The 22,051-nt window shown below is 40.0% G+C and overlaps 1 protein-coding gene across 2 annotated transcripts in view; it reads right to left on the bottom strand.

The window, feature by feature from the left end:
* Positions 1 to 684: 684 nt before the first annotated feature.
* The window catches only part of ZEB2 (zinc finger E-box binding homeobox 2), a 112,829-nt gene continuing 91,462 nt past the window's right edge, over positions 685 to 22,051 (bottom strand). For both annotated transcript variants that reach the window (XM_083153848.1, XM_083153849.1), the window contains 7 exons: positions 18,793 to 18,864; positions 17,668 to 17,856; positions 16,791 to 17,005; positions 14,032 to 14,140; positions 10,601 to 12,570; positions 8,267 to 8,447; positions 685 to 3,173 (listed from right to left, as the gene is read on the bottom strand). In XM_083153848.1, coding sequence (XP_083009974.1) covers positions 2,596 to 3,173; positions 8,267 to 8,447; positions 10,601 to 12,570; positions 14,032 to 14,140; positions 16,791 to 17,005; positions 17,668 to 17,856; positions 18,793 to 18,864 — 3,314 coding nt within the window. In that variant the 3' untranslated portion in view covers positions 685 to 2,595. The remainder of the gene's footprint in view (positions 3,174 to 8,266; positions 8,448 to 10,600; positions 12,571 to 14,031; positions 14,141 to 16,790; positions 17,006 to 17,667; positions 17,857 to 18,792; positions 18,865 to 22,051) is intronic.

Here is a 22,051-nt window from a genome sequence, read left to right as displayed (position 1 = left end):
ACAAAAACAAAAGAATAAAAAAAAGTACATTATAAAAATAAATTACAATTTCATTTACAGAGACAATCTCAGTGTATGTTTTTTTTTGTTGTCGTGGTTTTTTTTTGTTTTTTTTTTTATGGAAATGGTTCAGTAAATTACTGCCATGTTGCTTGTGGCATAATGACACATTTACAATGATCTAGTGGAATATAACCAGAAATATATATCCAGTCTAAAGAAGATTTTTTTTTAAATTTTACATGCTACAGTATATACAAAGCCACCATTTAGAAATGTCAGGTCTTTGAAATGTTATTTGTTGCGTTCAGTAAAGTGGCAGGCAATATATTGCTTTTACTTTTAAATATTGAAAAGAGCAAGTAACCCCACAATGGGAAATGCGTGTGCGTGTGTGAGAAGCTACGGCAGCAGCTAAATAATATGACTAAAATAACAAGTATTCTTAATTAAACTTAATTAAACTTAATGTTCATTAATCTTTTTTTCAGTGTCTAATGAAAAAAAGGAAAGTGGTGAGAGTAGATGGAAGCTTAATAATCCTGAGTGACTGGCTTACAGTCTCCTAGGTAACAAAAATGCTCTTTATCATTACTAGTATTGCAACAACTATAAATGGACTATCCTTGGTCAATATAAGCTTTTCTAAAAGAATATAAGATTGTGTGTGTTTTTTAATAAGACTGCAATACATGTAACTTGCACATATAGGAAAATGTTCATGTTTGAGAGGCTACAATTTGCATTGCAACTTGGATTATGACAACCAACTCTGTGAATAAAACAAATAAAATTGCCTTGCTCTTTTTTATGTATTAATGCCAGCAAATAACATTACAAATATTATTATGTCAATGCATGGGCTTTCAAAATAATACATTGGAACATCATCTACTTAAATGTATTTTTTAGGATAAATAAACACGTTAATTTTATCACAGATCCACAGGAGCATAAATACTATTGTTGGAGAAACCACACTAGGGTTAACATGTGCAAATTTTCTACAAATAAATCAGCAATATAACCGTGTTTGCAAATAGAATAAAAACATATAAAATTACTTCATCAATAAGCACTAAAAACCCACCAATATTATTTTTTTAAGTAGTCAGTCACACTTTGCATAGTTTGGCTACATTTTTATTTGAGCATGGTCATTTTCAAGAGAAATTACAAATTGAAAATTCAATAATACTTTTACAAAGACAATTCAGGAAAGATTTTTTTGTCACGATATTATACATTGTATTTAACAGTCCCTCTTTTTTTATTAGCTAAAAAACAAGATGAAGAAAGTGGAATTTTTCAGTCGAAAATACAGTGTTTTCACAAGATCGTATCAAAAGTTCCCAAATTTGGAATTTCCAGTAATTGGAAAGAAAAATAAAATAAAACAAAAATAAAATAATTAAAATTGAAAAAAATCGCATTTCACAATTAATGTTCCAAAACACAATAAATGCTCTTCTCTTTACGTAAAATTTGCCCAAGTGATCAACATCATGTTCCTTTTTTACTAAAATATATCTATATTGAAGAACTATTATACTGTACACTACAGTATGAAATAAATAAAATTAGGAAATATAAAATGAGCCACATAAATAAAATGTTATTTGACCTAAAATTAAATGAATGGAAAAAAAAATATCTTGCAAAAAAAGTTTGGTGTAATACTGACAAAATTAATGGACAAAAAAAAAATTACAAAAAAAAATAAAAATTGCACAAACATATGTAAACTAAGGAACTGCCACCTATTCTAATACTGACATGGGTGCTTCAAAGAACAGGGTAAGCTTAACACTGAAGCTGGTGCATTGGTAACTCACGTCACCTTCTTAACACTGTACAAGGATGGCACTTGCAGAAACACACAGATTAAAAGGTTTGCATATAAGGCTTTTTTTTTTCCTAAAAAAAAAAAAAACACCTTACAAAGGCTTTCTTTAATATTCACCTTTCTTTTTTCCTTCATATCCAGGTCACTCTTAAGACTCTGTTTTTTTTTTACACATGTTCCTTCACATTTAAAATAAAATAAAATAGGCCTAAAATTGTGTGGTTGTCTAGCATGAAACTGAGAAAATGATGTATAATAGCAAAGTAAAGTTACAAAGGAATTCTAATACAGGTGTATTGCAGTGCGAGCACCTTAAATTAAAGTGAAGTGATAATACTGATGTACAGCAGTGCGAGCACTTTTTTTTATGTATTAATATAAATTAGAAATATCTTTTTTTTTAAGTTTGTAGTGATATATAAGTAGAGTGCAATTCGTACAATTAACTATTTTGTGCTTAAAGAATAAATGCTATTAAACACAGGGTTTAGTCTCTGAAACCACACAGTTTCTAGGCCTTTAATACTGTACAAAAAGTTTGCATAATGCAGTTCTCAACAACGACCACCTCAAACTTCATTTGACTTTTTTTGGCAGAACTGCCCCCCCCCACCCCCATCTCAGTTCATCTATACAGGCTTCCTGGAAGCTTCAGGCACGTGCATGAACAGCTTTAACACAGCAGAGTTTTCAAGCAGGTAACAAGACTACTGGAGGAAAAATTGGAAGCTTAAAAATGCAGTAGTTTATTACATGCCATCCTCCATATTTTCTTCTTCGTGATCAGATTTTATTTCCATTTTGCCATCCTCTGAACTATCGTCCATTGAATGTTCACCGTTCTCTTCCTCATCTCGGATCGTGTCTGGATCAGTGTCCATACTCTTATTTTCACTCTCTTCCTCTTCCTCTTCGAACTCTTCATCACCAACTTGCCTTCCAAGCTTATTGTAAACGTCCTCAACTTCCTTATCATGCTCTCTTTCCATCTCCCCATCTCTCAGCATACTTTCTCTTTCCTCTGAGTCTGAGTACCCCTGAGGAGTTATACTCTGTAGGTAAGCTCGATTCATCAGCAGCTCTGTGGGTTCCAAATGGCCCTTCTCTCTGGCTTCCCTCTCCGCAGCTTCCCTTTCTTCGGCCTCTCTCTTACAGTAGGAATACCTGTGATTCATGTGCTGTGAGTAAGACCCAGAATGCGAGAAGCGTTTTCCGCATTTGTCACATTGGTATGGCTTCTCACCGGAGTGCAGACGTGAATGTTCTATTAGATGGTGTTTATGTTTAAATGCTTTTTTACAAATTTGACACTGGTGTGGCCTTTTTCCTGCAAAACAAAAGAAGGTACACTTTTGTTACATTTCATTAAAAAGAAAGTGCTTACAACAAAAGACAATCATTTGGGGTCAATTAACTACCCATCTGCTCTCAGATCTATGTGATACGTCACAGAAGTTCCATTTGCTGAAGATTTTTTTTTTTTAGGTTAAACTTTACAAACACCAATCTGCTCCAATCAACTCAGAGATACTGGGTGAAATGTAATAGGGTGAGAGAATCAGAAAGTGAGAGTTTTTTAAAGCAGCAATCATTTACAAACTGGTTTTGCAGTGTAAATGATTGCTGCTTTAGAAAAACTGGAGATTTTTTACCAAATCTCTCACTTTTTGATTCTCCCACCCTATTACATTTCACCCGCTGTTTCTTAACCTGGCTTTACAAAAACGAACATGGTGGTTTTCAAGACTGGACATTTTAGACATATCATACAGATCTGGTAATTTGTCTGTTGGACCAAGAAAAATGTTTTCAAAATAACTGGGGAACCTATTTCCAGGTCACTTTATGACCTCACAGATTGCATCAGATTTTGATTATACAAAACTACTTTTTTGTTTTATAAATGTTTCCTTTGTTTGCTGGATACATATAATAGCACAATTCAATTCCACAGTGTTATTCACATAGGGGCAGGGCTTAAAGTGGTTGTGGAAAGGTGCTGGAACTCATTTCCCTCTGTCACCTGATTCCTCCCCCCCATGGGCAAACACAGGTCCAAGGGTAGGGTTTTTGCCACCCCCCTGCAAACTATAATGCTTTTTCGTTAGAATTACTGGGCCAAGGTGGAGGTGGAATTGGTTCCACCTCACCATTATAGGTGTTGGAACTCAGTTCCACCCTGTTTCCTTTAAACCCTGGTCAGGGACAAGTCCAGCTAAAGATGTCATTGTGCATCTAGAAACACCCTGCTGGAATACAATGGGTATAAATGCGATTTTTTTTTTTTTTTTGCATTTCGGTTAAATACTGCCTGCTTTTTAGCAGAATATTTCAGTACATGTTAAAATTGACCCTTCCTTTAGCACAATATGTGCACCTTCTAGCTGGATATACTCAAACTCTAATAAAGGCCTGTTGTATTTTTAAAAATTGAAGCCAGGTTTAATAAGGAGCCTGAAGTTTGCAGCTAGAGATCAATGTTTTCAGGGGCAGTATATACATTCTTCAGCCCGAGATTGGAACTTGAGAGTTACGCCAAGCCCAAACACATCTGGCTGATTCCAGGCTACAAATAGCCCAAGAATGCCTTTCACACCTTCCATAGCGGCCATGCTTGACGTTTCATTCAAAAATAGACTTGACACTAAATGCTTGACAGCATGATGCCAGGGCACAAGACACATGATGCAACACAGAGACACACAGGCATTAAATGAGGCTACCACTGCATTGCTTCACAGAGTTTTCAGTCTAAGAACCCTGAATGAAGATGCATTCATGTGTCCCATAGCGTAAGCTGGGAAAGAATAGCTTACTTGTACTATGTGTGCTAATTGACATTGCCGAGCTAAAACATATAGCTAGAAGCAGCTTTTATAGTGCAATCTACATGCAGACACATGTGACGTGGAGAGCAGAAATCTCCTACTGTAGAAATCTGCACGCCTGACTATGACTCATCTTTACCAATATCCACAGGGCCATGACTTTCAAATCTAGCTATAAAGTGGTTGATAACTTGAATTTGTAAGCTAACACATACAGGGTCCGATTCAGGATTGCTCATTGCGTATGTGCAAAAACCGGCAGCAAACGGCTTCCTCGCAGGGCTGTTCGCTGCAGGGTAAGGAAACAGGGGATGGGAGCTGGGGAACGTCCCCGGGGTTTTATGGGCATCCCCATAAAAAATGCTAAGCGCTCCGCTAGGGATGCAGGCAAGTCAATGCCTGCCGTGGGGGCGTGCAGCTGATGTCACATGATGTCAGTGCCCCCCCCTCTCCGGAGGACACTGATGGTAATAAGAGAGCGCTTAGACTGACTTTTATTTCCATAGCGGAGAGAAATCATTTGTTGGTTGGCGATCAGCGAATGATTTATCTCCCCTTCGGCTGCATGCGAGGGGATGTGTTCTCGTACACATCTCCTTGCATGGTAATGAGGGGATTAGACGGCGCGGGGTTAAGCCACTCGTTAAGCAGCGAACGACCGCTGTTTAGTGAGTGGTACTGAATCAGGCCCCTACGTCTCAAACTTTTACTAAATGCATTGGTTTATCTTTTTTCCTTCTGTGTGTTTCAACCACCTATTTATAGCAATATGCGGATCTATTGCTTGCTTCGATTACATAAGTCCAGCGGCGTAACTATAGCACCGCAGCCCCCGCCACCGCTGTGCATGTGGGGGCGCCGGGGGCTGTGGTGCTATAGTTACACCCCCCCAATCCCCCACAGACTTACCTATCTCGCTGGTCCCGGCGGCTCCGTTCTTCTGCTGAGGACCACCACAAAATGGCCGCCCCCATATAGCAATATAGCACACTGTTCTCTGAAACTGTCTGCTGTATGGGGGCGGCCATTTTGTGGTGGTCCTCAGCAGAAGAAGAACGGAGCCGCCGGGACCAGCGCGATAGGTAAGGATGCAGGGGATTGGGGGGGGGGGGGGGGTTTGCATGGGCGGCGGGGTGGCGGGGGATTGGGGGTGCTTGGCGGGGCGGCGGCGGGGGGCGCCCAAAACGTAGTTACGCCACTGCATAAGTCCATAATATAAAACAACCTTAAAATCACCCAACTATAAATAAAACTGTAGCAACCAGGTAAACGCCATATTACAGCCCATGAATACTGTGTATAATAGTTTGGGTGAAAATGTTTAGTATCAGGAGCAGTGCTGATATTACAGAACTGGCAGAGACAGGAAAAGATTCGGCCGCATATGACTGCAAGTGATCGCTGTTTGCACTTCTTAATGGGGGATTTTAAACCGTCTCTCAAATACAAAAGAAAGTGTACTCGTGTGAAAGGATTTTTCATTATTTTTAATAGTGAGCGTTAAAGTGCTAATGCTATAACCCTTCTCTATTGAACAATGGTAATGAGACAAGCAAATCATGGTTTTCAATTGCTCAAGTTATGTTTGAATCGACCTCAAAGTGAGCAAAAAGAATGTAAAACGCCAACCGTGGCTGGTGTGTAACTAGAGGCTATGTACACCTGCTGTGTCAGCAGCAGAATCAGAATGACGGCAGACAGGAATGCAAACATGGGGGGAGGGGGGGGGGGCTGGCAGAGTATTGCGGGTGTGTGTGTGTGTGGGGGGGTGGGGCTCTTGTTATATTAATTATCTGGGACGATTACATACTGGCAGGAAAATGCTGCAGTATAACAATATCTGCAGCTGCTTCTGAACTTCTGGGGGTACAGAAGCCATCAGTTTAGACTAGAGTACTTTTCGGTTAATCACATTCTGCAATACCTTGCAAAATGTGATAGAGTAACATTTAATTACAATGATACATATAAAGGTTTCCATTCCGAGACCGACTTTAAAAAGTAAATATTATTGCTAGAGATCCCTGGATGCACAGCTGAAGTAAAAAATCTACAGGATATTATTATCATCCTGCTCAGACATAGTAGAAGTCCTGGCAATGTACATGAAAACACCTTCATTTGTATATGTAGTTGTACTTTCTATTGTACCTAGGGTGACCAACTCATCCCTTTAATCCGGGACACATATTAATTACACAGGTTCTGTGGCTGGCTTTTACCTGGTTTTAAACTGCCACACTTCAAGACTCCATTTCACCTGGTTTTAAACTGCCACAGAACCTGTGTAATTAATATGTGTTCCGGATTAAAGGGATGAGTTGGTCACCCTAATTGTACCTAGTATATAGTATTGTATACAGTATAGGATAAATCGGGCATGTCCAAAATGCGGCCCTCCAGCTGTTGTGAAACTACACTTCCCTGCGTTTTTCTATTAGGGCAGTGGTTCCCAAACTTTTTGAATCATGGCACCCTAAAGTATCAGAATATTTTTCATGGCACCCCTAGGCCAAAAGTTGGTTACTAATTTCAGGAAAAATATTACATTTGTTGTGATTTAAATGGTTTCCTTAGGTCCACTTATGTGGTGAGAAACATGAGCCACTTCTGTTTACCCACATATTCTTAATTGGAAGCCCCAAGCACTGATTTTGCCTATTTTATTGGCCATAAATAACTTGAATTGGTTCTGGACCACCAACCTGAGGCACCCCTGCAAGTGCTCCAAGGCACCCAAGGTAGCCTAGGCGCACAGTTTGGGAACCACTGTATTAGGGAATGCTAAAACTATGGCAAGGCATGCTGGGATGTGTAGTTTCACAACAGCTGGAGGGCCTCAGGTTCGACATGCCTGGTACAATATACACATATATTTAGCAAATGTAAACATATTGCAGTACTTGTGTTGCTAATTGAAGTGAGAGGTTCTACATAATGTATAATTAGGACTCAATCCAATTAACCACGAGTTCACTCAGTTGCGAGTGAGGGCTGCTGTATGCCGCACTTAGGGTACTGCTACACTTGTAGACTATTGTCCAGGTGATATCGGGCATGGAGTAGTGTGAGTCGCGGTCCCATTGCTGGCGCTTCTATGAAGTAACTTGCTCACTTCGCATCTAACTAGATTGACCCTTCAAATAAAACAGCAGCAAAAGATTGCCGTAAACCATTTCTTTATAGGACAAAACAGCATTGATGACTTTATGGATAAATATGTGGATGTTTTTACCTAAAGCATAACCATTGCTAAACACCAGAGTTAAGTGTCGGGAAATGTCCCCAGTGGTATTGATAACGCTCAAGGAATTGATGGGCTGCATTCTCATTCCTATTTGCCCCGCCCACACAATGGCTGCTTCCAGGGTTTATAAACAACAATACACTTTGGGCTCAATTTGACTGCACCTCGCACGCTGTGTCTCTTTGGGAGGAAACATTGCTTTTTTATGCCATATTTCTGTACTCAAGAAGTATGCAAGAAATCCACTGTTTTCAATAGAAGTCATTTATCAGTATCACGTCCTTAAAGAGAAAATCTAACCGTCTGGAGTCTTTCCCAAAGAGGTATAAGTGAAAATCCATTTACCTGTGTGTTCATATTTGTGTCTCAAGAGGGAGCTACTTTTCTGGAATGTCTTATCGCATAAATCACACGCGTACATGCCACTTTCTGTCTTCTTAATCTTCTTTCGACTCAGGCAAGAGTCAGAATCCGTCATATCATCTAGACCTGACATGTAATCCGGAACCCCGTCAAGCATTTCACCCTGTAATATAACGAATTAACGTTAGTTTACTAAACCTTGATGTGGTTCTAGAACTAATGAATATCGCTGTCCCGTCATTACAAGTACGGTTTTAGTCTAATTCAGGGCTATTCATTTTATAAGACCATAAACACTGTTCACAGCAGCAGAGTATTAGTTTCATTTTTCCTGATTTCTAAATAAAATATTGTATAACTAATTTTATGATCAGATGCAAAATGTTATTATACTGTTGATTTAAGTTTATGTCTGCTGAAAAAATGCCCTAAGCATCATACTTAATGTTGTCATTTAAAATAGAGAATATTTTATCAGTGTTCTATATCTAGGTGCCATCAGCATTAGACAATGATGAAAGTGGGCTGGTAAATCATTCCGTGTATTTAGATTTATCTTTGTCGTGAATACAAAGAGCACTTGCATACATTCACATTGTACACATGGCTTCTTGGACTACGTTACTACGGATCAATCAATGGAAACCAGAATACATTGGTTTGGGTAGCCTTTGCAAGTCTGATGCACTTCAATGTAAGACCTAGAAAAAGCTGGTACAAAACATGCAGGTATATTCCTGCTTCCCATAATGCTGTATACAGAACAGAATTTCATTGAAAGCAAGCTAGAGGCCTGATTCTGGTTCACTCGCAAAAGCAAATGCGCTCTCTAATGGACAAAACCATGTGCACTGCAGGTGGGGCAGATGTAACATGTGCAGAGAGAGTTAGATTTGGGTAAGTTATTGTGTTTCTGTACAGAGTAAATACTGACTGCTTTATTTTTACACTGCAACATAGATTTCAGTTTGAAGCACAAACCCCACCCAAATCTAATTCTCTCTGCACATGTTACATCTGCCCCACCTGCGGTGCACTTGGTTTTGTCCATTAGAGAGAGAATTTTCTTTTGCGAGTGAACCAGAATCAGGCCCTTAGTACAAACTTTAAGTGTAGATGCATGGGAATTTACTTAAATCTGAAGATGTTCACAATAAATTTGATACCTAGTAACTAAATTTTAAAATTGTATATATATATATATATATATATATACATATATATGGTGTGTGTTTGTGTGTGTGTGGGTAATATATATATATATATATATATATATATATACATACATACACACACACACAATTGTAAAACACAACATACCATGATATATTTATTTTCTGACTATTGTGAGAACAGGGATCCCTCCCAGATCCTGCTTACACACGGTCACAGTGATCCCTCCCAGATCCTGCCTACACACGGTCACGGTTATCCCTCCCAGATCCTGCCTACACAGGGACAGGGTCCAAGTTCGTGAAAGGCATTATATCATGGGGAGGGGCCGTGATTATGGGGAGGTAAGTATGTATGCAGCTGTGATCAGCCTACTGCAAATTTGATTAATTAAATATCTCGATGGCTAATGTTCTATTTGTCCTTTACTATGTTCATAAATGCTTTTGAACAATTAAGTGAATCTTTCACCAGCACCTGGAGGACCCCTTTTTTGGAGAAGTGGGATGAAACTGATATCTATTAACTAGGAACAAATTGTATTGCTGAGATATCAGGTACTTTTTTCTTCTGAATAGGTCACAAAACAGTGCACCTTGCCATATTTCCATGAAAGTCCATCCAACATCTATAGTCACTGACCCGGTATAATATATATACACTTGGTAACAATGCATACTGCTAACCCGATAACATTTGTTATCATAGAATCTCTGTGTGCTCAGCATGTAACAGATTTCCAATGGCAGCTCCCAGTCAGAGTGTAAACCTGACCTAGGCAATATAACCCATTCATATATTACCCCATATAAGGAAAGATGTCTCCTCCTTTAAAACGAATGTTTAGCATTACTTTAAAATGTATTTGTCAGCAACACACACTGGAAACAGCCATTTTTGTGCGACAATGAGAATGCAGCATTTCGGCAGGGTGTGTCTCAGAGAAATAGGGTCAGGAAGCGCAAAATCACAAAATGATCAGAGATACAAGTAGTTCCTAGTAAACTGATTTTATCTCACAAAATATCTGCCTCCAGAGCATTTAGTTGACCACTACGTCATAGTTTAATGCTCTCCAATGAAGTGATAAAACAAGATTATCTTAATGTATGCCATACATTTTAGCACAAGATATTTAATTACCTGAAATCCCTGTTTCCGCTGGTATTTCCTCCTCTGCTGCATATCTGCAAACGTAGCCCCAGTTGGGTATGTATAGGCCATGTGTGGTAGGAAGCTCATCTGATCGAGACCCGGGTAGTGTCGTAGACCAGGGATACTCGTCTGCACCGGAGGCATAAAAGTGGCTGGTGGAAAGGCGCTCTGCGGTGGAAGCGCCGAGTACAAAGGTTTGCCACTAAATGGATTTAGTCCAAATAGTGGGTTAGTGCTTTTGTCCAGATTATTAGAATGACAAAATTCCTTCTTAATGTATGTTAAATTAAGTGGCTCATTCTCAGTCTCTGATAATAAAGGAATACTGTTATGGTCAATATTGATGTTATTAGGTTTGGTTTTGTTCTTTGTGGAGATAATACTTTTCAGTTCCTTCATTTGTCTTGGTACAGATAAGTCCAAAGGCTCAGCTTGAAGCTCCTCTGAAGAAAAACTGTTTGGAGTGTAAGAACTACTATGGGAGTTTTTAGAAGATGTGGAAGAAAGATTTAAAGGTGATGGAGTATTGCTCCTGGAGTGGTCCAATTTATCAACAACTGGTTTCAGACCAGCAAAATGACTAGGTTTTGTAAGCCTGAGTGGTGTCTCACAATTAGATACCCGGTTATGAAGTTCTGCTATAGAGGGTGATGTAATAGAATCCATAGGTTTCACTGGAGATCTGGCTGACATTGAGTCTTTAGTGGGAGTTGTGGTGACTTGCGCCCCTTCCACACTGGTCCTTTCTAGAGACGGCGACCTGGAAGTTGCATATTGGTAGATTTTTCTTTGCTCAAACCATTCCTTCACAAATTCCTGAGGAAGGCCAACTGCTATGGAAATTTTCAGTAGTTCTTCAGAGTTAGGTTCCATATTCATAGCATAATAAGCTTTAAGTACAGACATGTGGTCCTTGTATGGGTTGATAGGGCTAGTCATTCCTTTCTCGGAAAGTACGGATGACAACAAGAGGGCTTGTTTCTCAGCAAACATTCCCTGTTTATTAAGTATCAGGTTTTCACTGGGCTGAAGAACTGCTTTAATTTCTTCATTCATTTTGCACAAGTATCTTTCATGTTGGTGTAAAGGAATGGGGCCGTTAAAACTTTCTTTACAAAACTGGCAAGAAAAAGGAGTGGATATATTATGGCTCTCTAACATCTTTTCTTCACTTACAAGGTCTATCAATGTACGTAACTTCTCTTTCTTTATATGACTAAACTGTCTTCTTGAATCCGTAGTCAAGCTCTGTAAACAAGCTTTGGCTTCATTAACCTTCTCTAATGTATAGTCAATAATACTTTTAGTGGCACCATTATGACTTACTACTGGAAGACCCACTTGTTGTATACCAGGAGATGTCACACCTTGTTCATCTCCTTGAGATCCTGTTTCCTTCATGTGATAGCCCTTCAATTTGTTCATTTCTTCAGCCTTGATTTCCATCTTCTGCCTAGAAACAGTGTTGTCCACAATTTCTAAGACCTTATGCACCTCACTTAAGTTACTGTTCATGGTTGTGTACCCAAGTAGCGATGCTTCCATCCCTACACCTAAGTGCTGCATTGGGCTTTGAGCTGAGGAGTGAAGTCCCAAGGGGCTGGTTGCTCCAAGACCACCATTCATGAATGGGTTAGGACCATTAAACCCGTGTGAGGCTGCCATAAGAAGCTTATAATCATTGAAATCTAGTGATTCTGTTTTAATCTTCAGTAAACCTGAAGATTCAATCATACTGAGTGGTTTACCATTCTCCAGTTTGTGCCGGAGCTGCGTTATGGCTGAGTTGGTGGGAGATGAAGAGACTGAGTTAGGAGATGACCCCGTCTTCATGCTATTTCTCATCCTCCCATTCACAGAGATTAGGCCAATGCATTTCTTGCTGCTAATATGTGAACTGTAGGAACCCGAATGGGAGAAGCGTTTCTTGCAGTTGGGGCACTCGTATGGCTTCTCTCCTGTCATGTGAAAAAAAAATGTATGAGTCAATAACTCTAAAATTCTCCAACTATATTATAAACCATTCTTGCACAACTTTATGCCATATAAGATAAGCCATATGGTATAACTATTAAAGGGTTTTTTAGTATGCCTTAATGGCAACTAAACAGACTGCAAAAATGGTTTCAGTGGCAGATTGTTACCTAAGGGCTGTAGAACTGAAGCCACCCCATTAAAATCTACCATCTTAGCTCAGTTTCAGTGAGACAGATGCAGTTCATGACTGCACTGTCTTCACTGTGGCACTGACAGTGACTTCCTATTGGAATTTCTACCTGTTGGTTACAGACACTACAGGCAGTCCAGTCCCACTAAGAGGAGTATTCTCCCTCTAGGAGTGCAATAAAAAGAGAATGTGCTGCCTTTCAGGCAGCCTTAGCTGGCTTCTATGGCTGCAACTGGCTGTCTCCTCACCTTCCTCTCCCCTCAGGGCCATAGGTGCCGATGCTGTGGGTGCTCAGGGGCCCAAGCACCCACAAAAAATTATGAGCACCCATGGGCCCATAACCTCCCACAGCCAGGCCACATTTACTTGCTGATTTGCATCCGCTGCACCTGCACTGCCGAACCTGCTGCCTGTGATATGCGAGGCAGTATGCCAGGAGGAGTGTGCTGCCTAATGTGTGTTGTTTTTGTATACACACTGCCCTTTTTGTGTAGTATGTGTGCTTACAGTGGGCAGTATTAGTCACTATTATGTGTTGTATATACAGTGTGCAGTATTAGCTATTGTTTATTGTGTGTAAATTGTGATTCAGGACCGTCCAGGTAAGCAAATTACAGGGCCCCTCCCCTCCCCAAATGACATGCCCCTTTTCATGAGGCCACACCTCCTTGAGCACCCTCCAGCAAAAACATAATTCGGCACCCCTGCTCCGGGCAAAGGGGTAGTGGCAGCCCTTCTCCCCAGGGGTGTAGAGAGCTGTGGCCGACCAAGGTAATTTTGGGGGTCATGGTCTAATTGGAGACAGAGTGGCCATGCTCCCTTATGCAAATTAATGTTAAAAAAATAAGTAGATTGTTATGTCGCTATGTTATTCCAGGGGCAAAACCAGTGCCATCAGTGTGATCACTATCCCCTACTGCCAACAGGCACAAGGAGAAGAGACTGCTGCTGCTGGAGAACAAAGCTACTGCTGTAAAGGACCCGCCCCCGGGTCATAAGTACTTTTATATCGGTGGCAGAGCCCCTCCCACAAGTATATTAAGTCACTGGTTCATATAATAAACATATAACAATGTAAAGAAATTACTAAGATTACCCAAATACAGTATGATTACATTTCACTTACATTTCAAGAGTTTAATACAATTTACTCCTCTTCGCAAATAATTTACCCACAAACTTCTGAGCATCAATCCTATACTCTTATGTAATTATTGATATTAACCAGACAACAAGCACTTCTGACACTTACCGCTGTGTATGCGCAGATGTTCCTTCAGATGGTGCTTGTATTTGAAAGCTTTGCCACACTCCGTACATTTGAACTTGCGATTGCTAGCTCCCTGGGTCAGCATTTGGTGCTGCATGTACAAAAAAAAAAACATTTTTATAGAAAACAATTACTTGATAAAAATGCACTCCACATACCAAAGGTCCTTTTGTAATTATAAACAGCAATAGAAATAACAGTAAACAACTGCTCTATAATATGCAAATTATATTAGGTGTCAATTTGCAGAACATGTTTTACATCAACTGTGTGCAGATCACTTTTCTGAATTGCTAACGGCAGCTAGAACTGAAATAGTGTAGCGTGTGAAACAGAGGAACAGAGCTGGTACAGATTGCACCACGAGAGGAAATCAGGTGTACGTTTATTGCAGCAGGAAAGGTTTAAAGCATTACAGAGATATATCAGTTGTGACAGAGGATGTTGAAATAACAGTGTCGGTGCTCAAGGTATGTCAGTGAGCTGAAGAACACAAAAGCTTCACACAGAAAAAAAAAAAAGACAGCACAGAAGCAGTGTGACAACTGCTAGGGTGTACTGAATCTTCCCACATTCCTGATGAGACAGATGGTGCACACAGGACACAGAGAGGTCTGTTCAAACACCAGCAACCTTCAAAGATCAAGCCTGGCCCAACCCATCTAGCGCCATTGAGGGACCAGAGCTCATATGTTGCCGAGTTGCATAAACAAACAGCAACAGCTGCTTGGACTCCCCCACAGCCCTCAGAGGACCACTATAAACTTTAGTTGTGCCACTGTTAATATGATACAATCATTTTAATTTACTAATTGTAAATGCCATGAGCAAATGAGGGGACTTTTCAACACCAAAGCTTCTATTCATACTGCGCCAGCACAAGCACAACAACATGTAGGCACTAGTGTTCAGCCATTATAGATCCTGGTGAAATCTGTAGACGATGGCTCCAATTTAAAAAGTATTTTACTTTATTTGTTTAATGTTAACAATTTTAGATGGGATTTTTTTATATATAATGCACAGTTTATCTGAATTCTTGACACATTTTTCTTAAGTTATTTAACCGTGAAATTTTGAATAAAAAAAAACAGTTATTACAGGAGGACCTGTTATGTGTAACCATGGGTATTATTCTGTAGGTGCACGTGGAACAATACAAATGTATTGATGACTGGGTAGTGGAGGTGTCTGTGCTAATCCTTTGCAATTCAACATCAGGGGTAGATCTGTGAAGCATTGATAAGGGAGGAGAAGTGAGCCAGAGGAGAAGTTGCCCATGGCAACCAATCAGCTGCTCTGTATAATTTATGCAAATAATAGATATTACTTCACTGCTGATTGGTTGCCATGCGCCACTCCTCCTCTGGCTCACTTCTCCTCCCTTATCACTGCTTCATACATCTACCCTTCAGTTACTCCCTAAAATATGTGTTGCGCCCAACTGATATTGTCTGAGCTTGTGGAGATATCTTTAGCCAGAGGAGCTAATGTTTTGCTAGCTATATTGATTGGTTAGTTGTATTGTTTTATGGAAAGTAAGTTATAATGGTTTATAGAACATTTGCACCACTACTTAGTAAATAAAACCTTGAAAGTGGCACATGCTAGTGGGCTCCTTCACATTTATTCCATCTTTCTAGACATTAATGTTTGACATGTTCAGTAAAAATAGGATCAATGGCTTGTTTTGATCTAATTCACTTTATTGTGTTCTATATTTGTAAAGCCACATTTAGAGGGGTATCCAGTTACCCATGGTCATTAACCATGAGCAATTGTGATGCCGGGTGCTATCCCATTAGCTCCTATAAGTTGGCGCATGCTGTGGTTTATTGGGGATTTTGTTCACCTGCCTCAGGAAGGCAATATCAAATCCCTAAAACCAGACCCATTGTCCTGCGAAAACAGTCAGGCGGCGAAAATACACTAGTTTCGCTGAACCTGTGTGTTTTTCAGGGGAAAATTTATTTTTTACAGGAAATCCTAATTGGATAGCTTATCAGTGTAACATCAGGAAAAATCGTGAAAAATATCCCTTTTATAGCACCCGACATTTTGGCCTAATACGCATGCATTGATGTAAGCAATCAATACAACAGGCCGCATTACAACAGATCCTTAAATGCATCTAAAGCATTAGTTTTATGCATTGTAACCAATCTGTAATCTCACTGTTTTCCTGCAGCGATTGCACAGATTCTGCATATTACTTGAATTTATAGTAATATAGATGCATTAAACGTATGATTCATGTTAGCATGATTACATCTAAACGAGAAACCAATTAAATAAAAATTAACATTATTCAGCATTTTTTAATCTAAAAATACTATATAAATTTCAGAATGAAGGCCTGGTTGGTAATGTATCGCTGAGTGACTAAAACAAGAAAAAATCTCAGTGACAGCAATTTCTTTTAGAACTTGTTAATTAAAGTACCAATGTTTCATTCACCTTTTGAGCAGCATTAAAAACATTAAACTAAAGTGAAGTTAAAAGTGCAAGTAAAATTTCGAAATTAGAAATTAACACACTCATTCGATCGTGAACATAAGACTATTAAATTATATTAGGAGACACCATCAAAAAATCATTTAGACCTTAATTAAGGCTATTACCATTAAAAGATCTTGCATCTTCAAGATGCCATGAAAAATTAATAATGATTGCCAATCAAAGCAATATAGTTTCTCTAAGGGGTAATTATAAAAAGAATCACTTAAAGTCAAATCCCCCACCTGATCTCTCCCTGGCTTGTGCGTCACCATATGCCGTTCGAGTTGGGTGCGGTAGGCAAATGTGTAGCTACAGAGAGGGCAGGAAAAGTTCTCCTCGTTCTTCTCGTGGCGGTATTTGATGTGCTCCTTTAGTGACGTCAACCGCTTGTAGCCTCGGTCGCAATAGGGACAGGTCAGCAGCTGGGCAAAGGCATCTGGCGTTCCAGGTGGCAGGTCTACAGCCAAGATAAACGAGAAGGGAAAACAGGCCAAGAGGTCAGCAAATCAATGGCAGCTAATGGGCTTTCTGCCCAGGATGGTCTTACTGCTTCATCTCTGACTGGCCTTAACACACTTCAATCCCCTCCGCACACCCATGTAATACTCATATGAATCATTTCAAACTGTCATAGCAAAATAATTAAGCACCTCGCTCTTAACCTTTATACATGATAACATCTCAAGAAGGTACACAGGAACCTGGCTTGGAAGCCACAAATGGATTGCACTGGTAGAATATCATTGCTGGACCTTTCCCGCAATGATGGTTTTCTCGCAGACTAAAGTCCTTTGCATCAATATGTGCAGAAGACATTCCGTTCTGTTATTTTTATTGGAAAATTAGTACACTCGCTTGGTTTTCATTTCAACTATAGTTCAACTATCAATTCACTCTCAGATAATAGTGCTTAGTGATTGTTGTCCTTCAAGTGCAGTGAAAAATGTCAGGAACTTGCAAACAGGACGGCATGAGCTTATTGAATGTTCGGCTCATGGAATTCCAGGCTCTTGCAGCTGTTCCTGAAATTTTAAGGTAAACACCCAGCACATAGTGCATTTATAATTACAACAGCTGCAAAGGGTCCTCATAGTGTCTAAAAATGAATCGCAGCCTTACCGTTCTCCTCCTGTCCATTGGCCTCTGGGGTACCCAAACGGCAGAGTTCCTCTGGGGCTTCTGGGTAAATGATGGCTGTATCGCTACGGTGCAAATATTCAGCTATGCTTACTCCATGCCCGTCGCTATCATCCATCTTCCTTTTGACAAAATACTCCTCAAATTCTGAAGTGCAATTTGTGTTCTTCACTGCAAATAAGTCAGGAGAAAAGGTGTCAAAAAAAATCATTTCCATCTCTTGAGCGATCAGTCTATCAAAGGTGGAAATAAATGACACTAATCGGAAATTGTGCATTTCCAGGGATAGGAATACACTTTTTTTGTGGGATTTAAGAAATGTCATCCGTTATTACACTAAGTGGTGAAAAAACATGCCTTGAGGCTGAATGTTACTCGCTAACAGTCAAGTAGGATACACTTACGTAAATAAACACAACTAATGCTCAACAATGATGTCTTCTATAACTGGCATTCGGTGACCCACGGTGAAGTGAGTGAGCTGTTAACTTTGCCTGGAACCTCTGACCCCATTTCGATACTTAACAGCTTACAAGTGGACTCTTAACTTGACAATATTGGGTAATTGCTAGTTGAGCAAACAATCTTATAAGAAGGTAATGAAAACACTGCAGAGAATGCGGTTATAGAACGCTACCTTTCTCCTGTGTATAAACATTGTTACAAAGCATTTCAATATTTCTCTGCTTACTATGACGTAGAGTGCGTATAAATCCTGAATAATACTTAGTGGCTCCGCAGCAATTATATACTTTATTCTGCAGCATAAATCTACTTTTACGTTCGTAATTCACTGTATTTAAAGTTACATTGGAAAGATCAGTAACATGTATAGTAATATTCTAATAGTAATTGAGAACATAAACGTGGCAAATATCACAAATATATTGGAAGCATTAACACACACACATACATAACACACACACATATATAAACGCACACACACACACACACACACACACACACACACACACACACACACACACACACACAGACAAATGCACACACATATATAAATACATAAAATGAGAGAGGCATGTGTGTGTGTGTGTGTGTGTGTGTGTGTGTGTGTGGAAAGAACCTGGGGAGAGATATTTCTGCTTTTACCTGTACCGTTGTTCATAGTGGTTGCATGGGTGACTTCCGGCCCCAAACAGTCATATTCTCCCTTCATTTCATCTGCAAAGCAAAATTCGTTATTAAATAAAGTAATTGGAATACCACAAGTAAATATAACTTATTCAGTAATCATTCTCTAAGTGAAACAATATTAAAGACAGGAAGGACTATTAGCTGCCATATAGTATAAATGTCATCAGCAAGCACCAGGTATGGTACGAAGGGGATGGGGGCAATATTGATGCCTAGGATACCCCTCTGCATTGACATACTGATAATAAAATATAAAACATATTAAGATAAGCCTGCATTCACTGTTGCAGTGCTACACAAACACTAACATATTTACTTTTACAGTGCATTGTGAAGGATTTTCTAAATCAGGAAGTATATCAACATATTGGGGGGAATTTAATAGGATGAGATTCAGAGTGATAGATTTGGTAAGAAATCTCCAGGGTTTTTAAAGCGCCAATAATTTACATGGCAAAACCAGTTTGATTTTGAAGTGTGAATGATTGCCGCTTTTTATAAAAACCTGGAGATTTCTTACCAAATCTCTCACTTTCTGAATCTCTCATCTATTACATTTCACCCATAAAGTTTGCTATATCTGCTACAGTGTTTGTAGGCTATAATGGCAGAACACCAAGTTGGAATCCCCCTGGTAAAAAAAAAAAAGAAAAAACCTTCATGCTGTATTCACAAATGCTGTATCCCACATCAACCAATCAGATTAAAGATGTTATTTTCTCTGGTGCAGTGTAAAAAATGAAAGTAACTATACAACTCCTACAGTATGTACATCATATCTGAGCATCCATGGGTGACATAAAGTAGCTACCTCAATGTAATATATTACACTGGTAAAAACTGATAGGATGGCATTGATAAAGTCAGTGGCGTAGCTACATATGTTGCAGACCCTGCGACGGCTTGGGGGAAGCAGCGCCAGCTTGGTCTGGGTCGCCTGTCAGCTCAGCCAGAGGCGGCCTTAGTCCATCACCTTGCCCCTGCTTTTGGGGTGGGGGGGGGGTGTCGGAATTTTTTTTGGCAGGGGGGGAGAAACATTTCTAGCTATGCCACTGGATAAAGTGCTTTATTACAAATAGTGAATAATTAGAAAATGGAATATTTCTGGCCAAGCTAAGACAGAGAGAGAGAGATAGAGTGAGAGATAGATAGATAGAGAGAGAGAGAGAGAGAGAGAGAGAGAGAGAGAGAGAGAGAGAGAGAGAGAGAGGAAGGCGTGGTTTTTTTATGCATTTTTCAGTCTACAAGGTTCTTTTAAGCTGTGGCAATGTACATTTTGCATATCTGTGTGGAAGACTCTTCATACTGAAATGAGTTTTATGAAGTGTTTAAAAGAAGGTGTTAGGTTAATCTGACCCACAGTTAAATGGATGCTTCCGGCTTGTCACAACTTGTACTTCCAGCGTGCAGAGTCTGGCGCTGGTGACACCTTGTAATAATCCCACAGCCAGGGAACTTTAGTCAACTAATGTGCTAGGAAACTGTGACTGGGATAAAACCATCATATGTGTGATCTGTGAACATACATGGAAGCACAGAATGACAGCGGGTACACTTGAAAATACAAGTGGCCCTCTGTGTAAGATAAAGAGATTACTCCGCTATTATTCTCATGTCTATTTTTATTTTAAAAAAAATCTAAGCACTATGGTATTATCAGGTGTTTAAACAAAGTTTACCTCATCGTTTTATTCCATACCCTTTGTACATACATTTAAGTTAAGTTCCTACTTTGGGAGTTTTGAAGACATTTTTTGTATAATTTAAAGAGTGGTCAGTAAATAAAAAAATGTGTGTTAGTAAATTTTTATTAAGTTGTTAGTGAGCATGTATTTACTGTACATTGGTTGGCAACGATGGTCAGGAAGAGTGTGCAAAACAATCATGACTAGTACTGTGTACAGTTTTTTGTTTTTGTTCAGTCACACTGGAATAAATTATTTGCTACGACACCGTCCAGTGACGGATTGGACTTCATGTGTACAGAGGAAATCTCTGATAGGTCTCACAGCCTGAGGGCCCCTTACTATAGGACAGTGATGGTTAACCTTGACACTCCAGCTGCGGCTAAACTACACATCCCAGCATGCCGTGCTACAGTTTTACTATTTGGCCATGCTAAGGGCGGGATTTATTAAAATACATCGCCGCGATGCTGCCGCATATGTACTAACATATGCGGCTGGCATCGCGGTGCGGTGACGGAGGCCCCTCGTGATACCTGTACTGTGGTGTGCGGGGGGTCTCCGTCATCTCCCTGCCGCCACGCTCTCCCCTCTCGCCGGGGACAGCTAAGCATGCTGTCCCCGGCGCTTCCTCCTCCCCCTGCAGGCGGAAGGATGTCTGGCTGCGTTACTAGGGGGAGGAGGGGTTTACCTTCCAGGGTCCAGGAGGACCCTTCAGGAAGGTAAGCCAGAGGGGGGGTCGGCGAGGCGGCGGGTTTGCGTCGGCGGGTGGCGAATAGAAGGCCATAGGCTTCTATAGGGTATCGCCACCCAAAGGTGGCGATACCCTTCAGTGCGGTATAATTTTTGATACATTGGAAAATGCGGTAAAACCGGGGTTTTACCGCATTTTCCATTTGATACATCTCGCCCCAAAACTGATGCAGGGCATGCTGGGATGTGTAGTTCAATAACAGCTGGAGTGTCAAGGTTAGCCATCACTGCTATAGGGGTTAGCTTACAGACTGTGCACTCAAATTATACCTTGTTACTCCATTAGTAGGTCAGTAACTTGGTGAAGCACAACCACGAATAAATAAACATAGAAAAAGCACCAAGATTAGCCATCCTGCCAATCTAAGTGGAAGGTCCTTTATAAAAGGTTCTCCTCAATGGTTGTTTAACCCTTTGAGTGCCAACGTTGCTGTGCGCGATCCTCAAAATAGCCACCAAAAATGCCAGTGTCGCTCTCAGCGACTGTTCTTTTAGTAGAAATAAATACAAATACAGCCAAGTTAATCAATTGAAGTTTAGTTAAATATTGCAACCAAAAACAACAACAACAAAAAACAGTCGCTGTAAGCGACAATGGCATTTTTAGCAGATCTTTTGAGGATCTCTCACAGAAACGTTGGCACTTCGAAGGTTAAGTCCTTCTATGGGAACTGACCACACCCTCAAGCTTGGGCCCCTACCACTAGTGGGCTCTTCATGGCCAAGTCCAACACTGCCTTTATTTTGTATATTTAGAATATGTGTTCAAATTGGTT

The sequence above is a fragment of the Crinia signifera genome, chromosome 7 (assembly GCF_055691185.1).
Source record: "Crinia signifera chromosome 7, ASM5569118v1, whole genome shotgun sequence".
Taxonomy (NCBI): Eukaryota; Metazoa; Chordata; class Amphibia; order Anura; family Myobatrachidae; genus Crinia; species Crinia signifera.
Note: the sequence above shows the minus strand (reverse complement) of the source record. Positions and strands in the feature narration are given on the sequence as shown.